Raw genomic sequence first — 14,738 nt, 5'->3', positions numbered from 1 at the left:
TGAAGAAACCAAATCCTAATAAGGAATTTATCTTATTCAAACGTAGCTTCGAAAATGAGTATTCTGTTAAAAAGAACTCATCTTACCTACCATGGAAACATCTAGATGCATTTGACATCATGCATGACATAAATTGTCCTCCATTTAACATCATCCATGACATCAATATATTCCATTAAATTTTCAGATTTTTCTTTATAATTATTTTATTTATTGTTAGGTCCCTCTTTCCCACCTATAAATACCCACCTTATTTCCTCATTTTATTCATCAAGCTTTCCTAAGCATTTCTTCTCTCTATATACTTCTTCTCAAATATAGTTTTAGTTTTAGTAGTATAAAAATACTACTCCGTTTATTCTTATACTCCGGGTAGTACACAAAATGCTCCGGCGAGAAGAAAAGGCTAGGGATCCAAGAGTATTCCAATTCGGAGTAAACCTTCGGATTTAAGGTATGTAAGGCTTTCATAGCATTGGATTGAGTTCGTCCATGCGCCCAATATTTAAATTTATTATAATTGAGTTATAGTTGAGTTTTATCCAAATCTTGAATTCTAGATGAATTAATTCTTCTTCTATTGAGTTAGATATATTTATGCATTAATATTATTATTATTGTTATCTCTAATATTGTTGGAATTATTGTTCATGGCTACTTTCCCATGAATCCTAATTGATTTGATATTCATGAATATTTTTACACATATTTTGAGTAAAGATGTTGGCTTTTTAATATTTTCATTGATAAAAAGAGTGATATGAATTAATACTATATATGTATTTTATTGAGTTTTGAAAGAGCAAAAGAATTGAGTTTAAATGATTTTTTGAGTAAATGATGTTTTGAGCAAAATGTTTTGATGAGATGTAAATGATGTTTTCGAAGTATAATAATTGATGAAGAGGTAATGAGATGAGTTTGATGATTTAAATTAAAGTCCAATGAGACTAGATGATGAGTTTAATATGAGCACATATTTTGGGAGTAGTATTGAGCACCGAGTTGGGTAAGAGTTTAATTGACTCAAACCCCAGAACTACGTAGCCAGCGTAGGATGGAGGTTATGCCTCTTAACTCCCAAAAAGAGGACTTTGATGAGTGGATCCAAGATGGTGATGTCCTTTACCCTGGCAAGGTATTGGATGGATGTGGCAACGACATCGCTTCGTTGTATCATCGCTAGCTCATAAGTGATGGTTGTCGGTTAGAGAAACTCCCAACTGAGTAAGCATTGCTTATTACTATTATTTTTATTATTATATTTTAAACTTGCATTACATATTCATGTTGAGATGATGTTGAGTTCTGAGCTGAGATTTCTTGAGAGGAGTTTCTTGATATCTGTCCTTACCTTCCTGACATTTTACATACTCGTACATTCCACGTACTGACGTCATTCGACCTGCATCGTCTTATGGTGCAGATACAGGTGTTAGAGATCCTCAACAGGCGCATCGTTGAAAATCATTTCTTTTCAGCTATTTGGTGAGTCCTTCTTGTATTCGAAGGAACTCCTTATCCTTTTATTATTGTTGAGTGTGATGTTTCTTTTGAGGTAGCCATGGACATGTCATTGGCACCATCTAAGAGTATTAGAGGCTTCATAGACAGAGTCTGATGATGTAATCGGAGTAGTTCTCCTTAGAAACTACTTCTTATAAAAATTATCTATTTTTCCTTTGATTATGACTAGCCCACATTAGTATTCTTAAGTCTTCCGCTGATGAATAAATAAGAAATGAGACCAAGTGGTTCTCTCGGAAACCAGAAATGGTTTCTGAGTGCCGGCCACGCCTAAGGTACCCTCTCGGGGCGTGACATGGTATAAGAGATTTGATTCCTTCATTATAGGCCTTGGATACAACAGACATAGTTCAGATCCTTGTGTTTATTACAAGAGATTTGGTGATGACGATTTTATTATTTTGCTGTTGTATGTTGATGACATGTTGGTAGCAGGCCTGAAAAAAGATCGTCTTACAAATTTAAAGGCACAGTTGGCTAGAGAGTTTGAAATGAAGGAGTTGGGACCAGCAAACAAGATTCTAGGGATGCAAATTCACCGAGACAGAAATAATAGGAAGGTTTGGCTTTCTCAAAAGAACTACTTGAAGAAAATCTTGCGACGCTTCAAGATGCAAGATTGTAAGTGAATTTCTACCCCACTTCCTATTAATTTCAAGTTATCCTCAAGTATGTGTCCTAGCAATGAAGCGGAGAGGATGGAGATATCTCGAGTATCGTATGCATCAGCAATGGGAAGTTTAATGTTCGCCATGGTATGTACAAGATGTGATATTGCACAAGCAGTGGGAGTGGTTAGTCGATACATGGCTAATCCTGGTAAAGAGTATTGGAATACTATTAAGAGGATCCTAAGATACATCAAGGGTACCTCAGATGTTACAATGTGTTATGGAGGATCAAACTTTACTGTTAAAGGTTATCTTGATTCAGATTATGCAGATGATCTTGATAAAAGTAAGTCGACCACAGGCTATGTGTTTACTCTTGTTGGAGGAGCTGTAAGCTGGGTTTCAAAACTGCAATCTATCGTGGCAACATCTACGACGGAAGCAGAATATGTAGCAGCTACACAAGCTAGCAAAGAGGCAATATGGATGCAGATGTTATTGGAGGAGCTCGGATACAAACAAGAGAAGGTTTTTTTGTTTTGTGACAGTCAGAGCTCTTTGCATCTTGCAAAGAATCCGACATTTCATTCAAGGACAAAGCACATATGAGTTCAGTATCACTTCATTCGTGAGAAGGTAGAAGAAGGCAGTGTGGATATTCAGAAAATTCACACTAATGACAACCTAGTAGATATGTTTATGAAGCCGATCAATAGTAACAAGTTCAAATGGTGTCGATCTTCTATTGGCCTAGCAAAAATGTAACATTGTAGTAATTGGGTAGAAAGAATGGTGTGAAGACTTAATTGATTCTCAATTAAATCTTCAAGTGGGAGAATGAAAGGAAAAAAAGGGTCAATAATTGCTGCACAAAAAGGGTCAACAATTGTTGCGCCTCCCTTTTTGAAAAATAACAAAACGCGTAGAAAGAAAAAAAAGGTTGGCAGAAAAGAGACGCATAAAATTTTATGCGTTTTTGATTCCTATAAATAGAGGGACTTTTGCCCTCATTTAGATCATCCCAAAAAGAGAGAGTAAAAATACAAAGAGAGTTATACACCAAGATAAATATTGTAGTCTTGAGTGTCCTCTTTAGTAGTTGTTCCTTTTACAAGAGAGAAGTGTTAATTGTTGTTTTCTCCTTGTATTTGAGAGCAGTGTACTCCATATTTTAATAGTAAGATCCTTCTACCCCATGGTTTTTCCCTTCTATTTGTTAGAGGGGTTTTCACGTAAAATTCTCGTGTCCAATTTATTTTCATTATTTTTATCATATCGAACTTTAGTTGTGGTGCTTCCTTCCCCCAACAGATGCAACCCAATTTAATTTTGACAACGTTCAAATATTTTATTTTATTTTTTAAAATATTTTAGTATCTAATAAAATTATTATTTTCTTTATTATGGTTATATTTAGCATATCAAATTAGTAAATAAGTTTTATAAAATATTTTAACAAAATTTCAATTTGGATTATATATCAATCCAATTTTAATGAATTGAAATAGATTGAGTACAAATGAATTGAACTAATAAATAAGTAGATTAACTTAAATGGATTGAGCGGATTAAAAAATTAATTTTCCACCCCTAATTAGAAAGATTTATCATTTCTTCGTTCATGACAGGTTTTTCACATGCCAAAAAAAAAAGAATATTGATGTTGAAGGTTCGAAGAATTGATTGAAGATGGGGCAAGTGTTAAGAAACTCTATATCGTCAAAGGCAAATAAGTTGACAAACTTTACCAATAAGAAAAAAGAATAACTAAAAAGGAATAGTAATTAATTTTGGCGGGTGAAAATCATTTACATCCTTCAATTTTAATTTAAAAATCAAACTCCTCCTGAACTTTGAAAAGTAATCATTCTCCCCCTTTTATTTTATGAAAATCCTATTTTACTCTTGTCAGTTTTAATCTTCCATTTATGTAACATTTTTTCATATTATATATAATGTTTTTGTTTTTTAACTTATGCATTTATAGATTTTTATTTAAGTTCATTGACATTAATATAAGTAGAATAATACATTTTATAAGTTTATTGTAGAACCTAATGTTATTTTTTATGATTGTTATTTAATATTACATGCATTAAGTAACACATACGAAATCTTAGTTTCGCTGACCTCATGAGGTTTAACCTTCACAACGACATCAGTGGCAAGCTCTTCATACTTTTTGCAGGATTTTATTTTATATCGAGAGAGTAGGTAGGCAATAGATTGGGCCGCTCCGAAAAACTAATTTTTTTTGTTCACATCTACGGCCTCCACCATTGAGTGTGCACAAATAGGTGTTTAAATTTGTATAAAGTTAAACAAATAGACACACACTAGACATATCATAATACAAATCAGTTTGAGTGTATATCATGCGAATTGTCATGTAGGACGTGTGCGTGTACTTATTCAACTTTGTACAAATTTAATTGTCTACTTGTGCACATCTAAAATTGAATGACATAGATAATAGATGAAACCAAGTTAAATAACACATTTATTATGGGGAAATTTACATAAATGTACTACATTAAGAAAATATTTACCATTTATAGCAATGATATTATTTTTTCACTGAACACTTATAATACAATTTTAATACATATTAGCGAGAATAATTTATAAAACTCATATAATACAAGTTTTATTCATGGATAATTTATTTATCACATACTTTAATACACTTATAATACATTGTGTCAATTTCTTACCAAACAAGTATAATATATTTTAAAACACTTATAATATATTTATATTGCATGCATAATTCACTTTTAATACATAGTAAAAATATCATAATATTGTTATATATTGCTATAAATGGTAATAAATAAAAAGTATCGCTAAAATCAGTAATTATTTATTAAAAAGTATTTTTCCTAGTAATTTTTCCTTTATTATGTCTATCTCTTATTCTCTATTATCTATGTGACGGAGGAATTTTATTCGTCATTATGACATATTTTTTAAATTATAATTTAAATTTTATTTACAATATAAATATATAGTTTTTTTAAAAAAAAAGTTATGAAATATATATATTTATCTTTATTAATTATTTTTATATTACTTGCATCAAAATATATTTATAAGATTATCACATCATAAATTTTATAAAAGTTAATAAAATAATTTCTTTTATTGTTCATCTATTTCATTATAGAATTATATACTCAATCAATATTTCTCACTTTTCTTATTTGGAAAACATATTATAATTACGTAAGAATAATGAGGAGGCATACAAATTAAAGAAAATGAATCAAATTAGGCAGGACATTGAGAATTGAAGAATCAACATAACAGTTAACACTCATGCTAATTAATTAAAATTAAGACTACAATATGTATCATTAATTAAACTAACCATATTGACGTGTTGTTTTTTCATGGAGTAATTTCCTTATAATTTTAGAGTTCACTGTATCTAGCCATTTTTGTATACTTTAGATTCAGACCATCTTTACCACAAACTGACCAAATAAAAGGAACTGACATCTGACTATTCTGCTATGAAGATCTCACAGAATCACTCCTATTCTACGTTACACCGTGTAAAGCACATTCTAAAATTTACTACTTTCTCCATCCAATTGAACTGTGGTACCAAGTTTAAAAAATAAATTATTTTGATTTTTGATTATTATTATTATTATTATCAAAATTACTAATGCTACCTGCGTTTTTTTTAATTTTGCTCAATCGTTTTTATTATTCCAGCATTATATATGCTGGAGAATTATTTATTAAAACAAAATAAATAAATATTTTAATCCCATTTAAGTTGAGAACCCTTGAAGTATACTCAAGAAAGTAATTTCCATGGAAAGACAATGCTAGATGATAAACTTTATGTAATCAAACACACATGTAGCAACTTTGAGATGATGTATTTATCTTCTGGTTCTTATTTTATCAATACTAGTACATAAGTATATGTTATGACAAATGATAACAAGTCATGGAGAAATCAGAAGATATGGACATACATACTTGTTGTAGCTAGGTAGACAAATTTCACCACCAGTTATTTTGGGGACCTGAAGAAGTTAATGTTCCTCTTCCAACTCCAATTAATCCTGTAAAAATATAGAGAAAGGAAATGCATAAGCAACAGATTGTTTCTGTCCCATTGTCTAGTGGTTAAACGAAAACTAGCATCAGCCTCCCAGTTAGGTAGGTGACCAGTAGTTGATCATAATAGGCCATCCGCAGACAACAATGATAATATATACTAGTACCATGTAGTGGGAGACTTGAAGTGATCAAGAATATACCTACAAGCTTAATAAAGAGGGAGAGTACATCTGGAGATTTCATATGTCTTCATGTTCAACTACCAAGGTGGTCCAGGTGGTTATTGAATCAAATAAATAAATTTGTTCAAGGCAAAATAAAACATATAATGATAGTTACAATTAAGAGCATTTCATAGGCAAAGAGGGGTCGTTACACAAACATTATGAGCCTCACATTGATGACTTAGTATGACATTGTAAGATCCGGAGTTGAAGAATAGCAATGAATTGTAATTCATGTTTCTTTAGACTACACCCTTCTTTCACAGGTAAAGATAAAACACATTCGATTATTCGTGTTTCTTCCAATAGATTGTATACCCGGTCACAAGAGAAGTATATATGAATATACATAGATGAAAGAGCAATATTATTGAACACTAAGTTTCTCTAAAGCTGAAACAAAATTAACAAACCTCATCTTTATCGTCCTCATCTTCTTTGTTCTTCTTAAGACGGGATGTGCCACCCTCCTTGCTGATAGGTAACTTCATTGCACCAAATGGCGTGTCCACGTTAATATGACCTTTCATGGTGTAACCAGTACCTCTCCCTCTGAGCATGTCCCAAAGAGCAGAACCAAAGTCCTTTGGCCTGAAAGTAATAGGAAGATCCATATAGCTGATTCCATTTTTCCCAATCTTGGCAGATTTCTCTAGATCAGCTCCACCAACGTTGACATCGGATAGCCAAACATCATAATCAAGTTCATTAAGCGCCAAATCAAAGTCATTCTTGTTTTCTAATCTCAATTTAAGAACAGCAACTGTTTCTTCGGAAGAGAATTTCTGAAAATGTATCTTCTCAAGATCAATATCGGGCTTGTGAGGTACAGGAATTTCGCCTTTTTTCTCAAGAGGCAAAGTCAGCCTACCAAAAACAGGTACATCAACTATGAGGTCTATCTTAATCCTATAGGGAATGATGCTTCCAGGTTTTATATCACGATACGTGTCTTTTATATCATCATAAACCAAATTAATGGGTATTTTGACAGTTTCTGAACCATATGCATGGATTGTTCCAGCATCAGGGATCAATCCAGAAATCAGTTTTCTTCCATCGCTCTCGATCAAGTAATTTATGTCGATGAGAGGTATTGGAATGGGATTTGGATTTTTCACTAGCACATCTGCTACTATTTCAGCCTTTTTAAGATTGATATGAGGGAAATGAACTGTAGTGACATCTGCTGTTGGTTTCCCAAATCTAACTTTGCCTTCAATTTTCTCACCAACATCTTCGATGAAGTCCTTAACTTTGTCAACGAATCCACTTTTTTCCTCATCTTCTTTATCCTCCTTGTCTTTGTTCTGGAAAGACCTTCCAACTTTTTCCGGAGATGACATAGCTTAGAACATGATCAACAAAAAAAACAAAAGAATTACCTGATAAGTAGAATTAAAACTTTGGAAATGGGAGCATTGAGATGTGAAAATAGAAAAGCCATAGTAAAACGGAAGAGAGTACGAGGGTCTTGGACTTCCCAACACGTCTTTTTCAGTTACATTCATGTGGTCTATTATACCACACCACACACTTTATTACATACTAGTGTATGTTTAAATTAGAAATTAAAATCTACTTAGCCAGTCTTGTACACTGAGATTTTCCTTCTACTACTTTATTGTTCAACACGACCAATGCTATCCAAGGCTCTATTGCCAGAGTAACTAAATATGTTCAATCAATTTAAGTTTCATCAAATGATAAAATTGATGTAGGCAAGTACAGTAGTAATAAGCACATAACTTAGATGCACAATACATACAAGTGATGTGTCACTGCAAATTCTCTCTTACAATTAGTTTACAAATCCACTGGAAAAAAACTACGTTATAATATTATCTGTCTCGATCCCTGAATTATTTGCAGCTTCTTTTCCAATGAGTTATTTGCTGACTGCATTTTCGTCAACCTAACTGGTTAGCTTGGAAAGGACATCTTTACACCTTAAGAAAGTAGTTACTTGCATATAGATTTATGCCGGATCATCTCAGAACATGGGACACCTTCATGGCTTGGCAAAAAAGATACCTGCATAAAAAGACAGTAGCAGCAGAATTAGTTGCAAAATTACAAGTTCTGCAGCATATATATTGAACCTACAGTAAAAGGTTGTGATATGCATACTTTATACAGAGCTTAGTCCTTTCTAGAGTCGGCATGCCTCGTACTGAACAAGTGCTTCTATTACAAGCATACAACTCCATAAACCATTAAAGAGATCTCAACGACATCAAGGATTGATATTTAGTAGGAAGTTTGTAAATCTCTATCGTTAAGTACAAGTGACTTAGCAATACCTCACCAGGAGGACTTCATAATAGGAACATCATCACCCCAACAGAGCAAAGAATATTTGTTGCATTGACGAAGGATACAGGAAAAATAAACAGGCTTACTACGTCAACAGAATTTCAATCACACAGTCCCTCTAAGCCTTTGTCCTAAACAAGTTGGAGTAGGCTATATGAATACCCACTCCTTCATTTAAGCTCATTCATATAGGTGGTTTACATTGTATTACTTATCAAAATTTAAAAGTAATTCACATTAGTATAGAATTCAAAATTCTGAAGACATTTCACTTTGAAAAGTAGGAGAAGTATAAATCTGCTATATGACAGAGGAAGGAAGAAGGAATGAGTGAAGCACAATAAAATACAGTTATGGTTTTCCTATTCTATACTTCAATGACCATCTTCCATTTCCACACTGAAGTTCCCTTCATTGAAGTGATCTTTGATAATGCCACGGAGATACTCTAATTGCTCAAACCCTCCTTTGAGTTCTTCCCACTGCAAAGTTACAATCAACAAGGACCACTTAGTCAAATTGCGATATATCATTTTTCCATTTACATTCAAAAAGAAATGCAAAAAGATTTGTGTTCATGAACTATGTTCACAAATTGTTAATGTGTGTGGAAGAAGGTAAATAAAACATCAGAACAACATCTAATAATTGAAGCTGCTCTGAATATTTGTCCTCATTTGATTTAAGTGTCCTTCTATCATAATAACACCAAGCAAAGTATGCATAAATCGAAACAGCCCTTCCAAGAAGAGAATGATTTTAGTAACTTATTTCCATAAATTCCTCTTCCTGCAAAAAGATAGCTGCGAATGTTTTTTTCCTTAAGTTTGCCATAGCACCCCAAAACTTCTGGGGAGCAACTCGCCATGGGCTCACATGGTCTGACACACAGCAAATGGATGTTTCGGTAATGTTTCATACGAAGCCAATAGTTACTCACCCTTCAAAATAGATGAGATGTCCTAAACATACACATCAGCAAGCTAGGGTCACCCCAATTGACTCTTAAGGCTGTTTGTCTAATATATGAAGGGAATCAGGGGATAAACTGGGGGAATAGACATGGAGGCTTGCTATCACAATATCCCTTGATTTGCTCATGTTTTGGACAGAGAGGTGAAGTATAATGATAAACCAGGCCCTTGCTTCCTGCAAGCTTTGTTTGTATCACACTTATCAAGCTGTCTGTCTATTTTCTCTTTGACATTTAGTTGTTAATAAAGTGATGAATGACGGTGGGAAACATTGAATCCAGGGGAGTGTGTTGTGGACCCACATTCTGCTGAGTTGGATAACCTGAATGTGGCACCAAGGAGAAGCACACATATGAGGACGGAGTGCGCCTAAGTAATTAACTGATTTTGTTGTGACTCGGGCAAATCACGTGAAGGGCAACGCAGGTTCTCGGAGTTGGATAAGTAGCTAAAATGAGGATGAATTAGGGTACGCAACAAGTTATAGAGATTTCTTATTCTCACCCTTGTGTTCTTCTAATCCTCATCCCCTTCTTTATCTTTATTCATGCTTCTGTATTGTTCTGGTTTCTTCATGTTTCAGTTCTATTGTAATCAAATTGGCAGTTCCAGAGTGAGTGAACCTAATGTTAGAAGGAAATCCTTCATTGTTTCCCATGTTGCACTAGTTTTCTCCCTCTTTTGGGGGCAGGAAGCGGAAGGTGAGAAGTAGTTCACAAAAACGTCTCTCACTCAGCTTTACTAAGATAAGAATGCCATTAATTTACAATCAGATATAACTGATCAAAAGTGAAAATATGCCAAAACTTACTTCTTGATGAGAGACAGATATGAGCTTCCAACCAGCAGCAGTGATAGATCTCCTTTTTAGCATTGTATGTCCCAAGGGGGATCCTGCAAGGAGGTAATAATGTCACACAGATTTCCAAAAATGTTACTTTTTAATATTTTGGAAGACGGATGATAAAGAAAATCATGATACTAACAGGTCTGCAGATGATAATGAATTAATAATTAATAAGAAGCTACAAACACCTGAGTTCCTTGAGAAATGAGTAGGGCCGTCAATCTCAAGAGCAACTCTTTTGTCAATGACCGCTGCATCCAGAGTATAACCATCCACGGCATATTCTCTAACCCAATCTAGCCCAGTGCTTACCAGAAGGCGAGCAATCTCCTTCTGAAATGAGGAAGTAATCTTCTGATTGAACCGTTTTGTCCTTCCAGCACTGGAAATTTTTTCTTCCAGTTCACCTTTCAGGGATAGGTCAAGATGTGAGTACTCTAGCTTGAGACATTGGTTCACAAGATGAACTTGGGAAGCAAACATAATGTCTTCCCTATACTGCTCAGATATCCGTTGCTCCTCAAAATAGCTGAGAGCATTCCATACATTGGTGAAGAAAACTCGATTCATCTGCCCAAGAACAGCATAAGACCATGATATATTACCTAGCTTATCCCTATTAAGACTTAGCACGGGAGAGTTAATTGCTCCAGAATCAACATCTGCAGTACCATCTGGTGTTCTTTCTTTACTATAAGGTAATTTATCATCTTTCAAGCTGCATTTGAACTGATTACCATCACTAAAAACATTATCAAGTGCATCAAGCATGGGACCTGCTTGCTCATACAGAGAAGCAAAAGCCCACAAGACTTGAGCAATCTCTTGAGGCTGAAAGGTATGAATAATGTCTGAGGCCCTTCTTGCTAACCTCGAAAATAGTTCTGGAGCAGAGTGCTGCATTGACGCAAAGGCCCCAGCTATATTAGCAACATTTTGCGAATTGAACTCATCAACCTTAGTTAACGCTACTTCTGCCACTCTGTCCATTTCTGTCAAATAGAGAAGCTCACCACCAATTTTTGACAGTGCCCACACAATATTTGAAACTCCCTGCGCTGAGCACTCAGGCAAAGCAGTCATAGCAATGCTTACAAGCATACACATCTCTCTTTGGCGAGCAAATGCCAACCTTCTGCTCCTAGTCATTGAAACTTTCTCCATGTTCTTCGCTATCCTATGCAATGATGTGGCTATATTTAATGGAGAAAGTGGCGAAGGGCTAAGCCCTTTCGCAACAGCTGAGACAGTCTCAGAAGTGACTTCTAACACTTCTTCAGCCGTCAGTGCTTCAACAATGGCTTTATTCAAGCTAATTTCTTTCTTACGGTCCGATGGTCCTGCAAATTCAGATAGCCTTTGGACAAACGTTTCCATGGTTTTAGCTTTCTGTTCCTCAAACATACCATCAGCAAACACGCTTACTGTCCTTTTGAGGTCACTTTTATTGCCTAGAGGGACTTCAGGATCCAAATGGAAATCCTCATCATCCGAATCAAACTCCAAGTCCCCATCAATTTCTTCATCTGTTTTTTTCTTATCAACCTTGGATTTAATTTTCTTCTTCTTCTTTTTGGTCTTTTTATTTCCACTAATCATACTCTTTATAACAGGAGTCAATCCTCTAGCTTCAATAGACATGAGAGCAACTTTCCTAGCATTCATACACCAATCCATTGTTTCTGTATTCTTGAGCAATCTAGATTTTATTTTCATTTTCTTCTTCTCAGGAAAAACATCTCCAGATGGCTCCATCTGTCCAAGGAACTTTGCTTCCCAGTCATCGTCGGAGGGTTCCTCCCTGATCTGATTTTTACTATCACTGGAACCATCATCTTCTTCTTCTACTACTTCACTTTCAACCAAAGTTTTGTGACTTGTAGAAGTAGCTAAGCAACAAGTCTTGTGGAATAGTACATGAAACTTGGAGGATAACTTAATTCTTGAATTACTAGTTAAAAATGCAGACTTTACAGGATTAAAAAGCAAGTAATTATTCACTGTGATATAGGAAGGAGGTATTTGGAAGCTAGGGAATGGGTTGATTGCAGCTGTTTCCATGATAATTGTTATGAACCATACAAATTTTAAGTGTAAACAATCAAATAAAAGTGCAAATCCACTTGTAAAAATCGTAAACTTGTATGAAACTTACTCAACCATAAAGACGGAGTTTAGATTCCAACTATTTGGGTGGAGAGAGAGGAACCTACAGAGTGATTTCAGAGGAGAGGTGCTTCAATCGCCATGGCCGGAGAAGATAAACCATCCATTTGAAGTTGGCGGGTCGAAATTTGGGCCAAATAAGCAATCAACACATTCATTCTCTCTCTGGTCTCTACCCAAAATACTGTCTGGGCCTTGGGAACGCAAGCCTAAAATAATTATTATAAAATAAGCATATATAGTCCGTATATATTTCATATATAGTTAAGCTATATTTAATTTTTGAGTGTATCATAATGTATATTCAATTTATTGTTCATGTGTAAGTAATGTAAATAAAACATGGCTATATTTGTATTTGTTGTAAACTAATTAATTTATTATATATATTTGAAATTGTCTCAATGCTAATCATTGAAACTTGAGCAAGAAATTACATAAAATGTCCCCGGTTTTGATTTTGAGAAACTTACTTAAATAAGTGTAATTATAGGATTATTAAATTTTAATAGCTATAAGTATCCTATTTACTAAAAATGGCTACAGTTTCTATCAAAAATCAACCGTATGCATGTATAATTTTTTTTAATATTAAAATAATGCAATAAAAAAAAAGGTAATAACCGTTACAATAACTGAAATGAATACAATTGTTTATATATCTCAATGTATTAATATATCAAGGAATCATAAAGATATCTATAGTATTAAAATAGCATACATGCTAAAATGTGTCAATGTGCTATATGATAACCTTATGAATATACTCTGTTGTCAACACAAAAAATGATACATTGAACCTAGGAACTAGTGGTTTTCCAATTTTTTCTTCAATAAGAAGATAATTAAGATGGCTTCGTATTAAATTTTCTAAGAAGTAAAGTGTTGTTGAATTTGTTGAACTTCCCAGGGGTGAGCTTCTCCTTCAAGTCCTCGGCTATGTTATGGCTGTAGTATATCTGCATGTGGGGGGCTACAATCGGATGATTCACCACATAGAATCTGATTTTCTGTACAAGGAAAAACGTATTTCTTGAATAGTTTTAAAAGGATACTTTGAAATTTGATACATTACCCTTAAGAAAGTAGAACAATATACAAATATACAAATTGTATTAATGTATCAAATATATACATAGATGTTGATCTCATGTATTAATACAGCTTACAATGCAAGAAGTATATCAGTCCAACCTAAGGGAATAAGTTTCTCAAAACAAAATATAGTATGAATACTTTTGTAACAAATGAATACAAGTGTTTATATAGATTAATGTATTAATATATCAGGGAATCATATAAAAACTTAGAGTAATAAAGTATCATACATGGTAGTGTATGTCAGTGTACTATACTATAACCTTATGAATACATTGAAATTATGAATGCACTTTGTTATTAAAAAAGTTTACATACATTAACCTTGTGGATACATTTATACATATACATATGATTGCACTGTTGTTAATCAATAATTTGATACATTTGGCAGCCCCAAAAAAGGATAATAAGTTTCTCAAAAAATATGATATATCGCACCACTACTCTTTCACTATTTTTGGAATCACATTGTTGACTTCTCTTCTTTTTTTCAAGAATGTTTAAAGGTTCTATAACCTCAAATTTCAACTTGAATGTGAGTAATACCAAATTAAATAATGAGATTTCGTTCAACAATTCATCAAATAGATGTATATCTCATGTAACCCTCTTAGAAGAGTTGATTTTCGTCATTTTTATCGATACAACAGTGATTGAATCAAAAACCCCCAAATCCTATGAAACTAGAAGAAATATGAGTATGCATATAATGATAGTCTTGATAAAAACTAGCAGAAAATGAAATTAGAAGATATCTACAGAATTAGAATATACTTGATGAGTATGAATCACCAAAATCACTCCTAAAATTGTGCAAGAGAATCCTGATAATTTGGGGGAAAATCAAAAGAAAATTGGAGTTATTTTGAAAGGTGAGAGAGAAAGCATTAAA

At 33.7% G+C, this 14,738-nt stretch overlaps 2 protein-coding genes across 2 annotated transcripts; both read right to left on the bottom strand.

Moving 5' to 3' along the window:
- Positions 1-6,012: 6,012 nt before the first annotated feature.
- LOC129870229 (uncharacterized) lies at positions 6,013-7,921 on the bottom strand. Its single transcript, XM_055944921.1, has 2 exons — positions 6,856-7,921; positions 6,013-6,220 (listed from the first exon to the last, which is right to left on the bottom strand). The coding sequence occupies exons 1-2, from the start codon at positions 7,786-7,788 to the stop codon at positions 6,215-6,217; spliced, it is 939 nt and encodes a 312-aa protein (XP_055800896.1). The 5' UTR covers positions 7,789-7,921; the 3' UTR covers positions 6,013-6,214.
- A 282-nt stretch (positions 7,922-8,203) lies between these two features.
- On the bottom strand, positions 8,204-12,931 carry LOC129870228 (RAP domain-containing protein, chloroplastic). The gene is made up of 4 exons (XM_055944920.1): positions 10,768-12,931; positions 10,544-10,626; positions 8,573-9,240; positions 8,204-8,476 (listed from the first exon to the last, which is right to left on the bottom strand). Exons 1-3 carry the CDS (start codon positions 12,638-12,640, stop codon positions 9,133-9,135), a joined length of 2,064 nt encoding a protein of 687 aa, XP_055800895.1. The 5' UTR covers positions 12,641-12,931; the 3' UTR covers positions 8,204-8,476; positions 8,573-9,132.
- Between the last annotated feature and the right edge of the window lie 1,807 nt (positions 12,932-14,738).

Source organism: Solanum dulcamara, chromosome 10 (assembly GCF_947179165.1).
Source record: "Solanum dulcamara chromosome 10, daSolDulc1.2, whole genome shotgun sequence".
Lineage (NCBI taxonomy): Eukaryota > Viridiplantae > Streptophyta > Magnoliopsida > Solanales > Solanaceae > Solanum > Solanum dulcamara.
The sequence above is the reverse complement of the archived record's forward strand: the minus strand, read 5'-3'. Positions and strand labels throughout refer to the sequence as shown.

Bases quoted from the DNA above. Each gene is read 5' to 3' on its own strand.
- LOC129870228 (XM_055944920.1), bottom strand. From the start codon at position 12,640: ATGGAAACAGCTGCAATCAACCCATTCCCTAGCTTCCAAATACCTCCT. The intron at 10,627-10,767 runs GTGTTTGTAGCT...ACCTCCTTGCAG, and splicing joins TCATTTCTCAAGGAACTCAG to GATCCCCCTTGGGACATACA. The intron at 9,241-10,543 runs GTAAGTTTTGGC...GTAACTTTGCAG, and splicing joins TATCTGTCTCTCATCAAGAA to TGGGAAGAACTCAAAGGAGG.
- LOC129870229 (XM_055944921.1), bottom strand. From the start codon at position 7,788: ATGTCATCTCCGGAAAAAGTTGGAAGGTCTTTCCAGAACAAAGACAAG.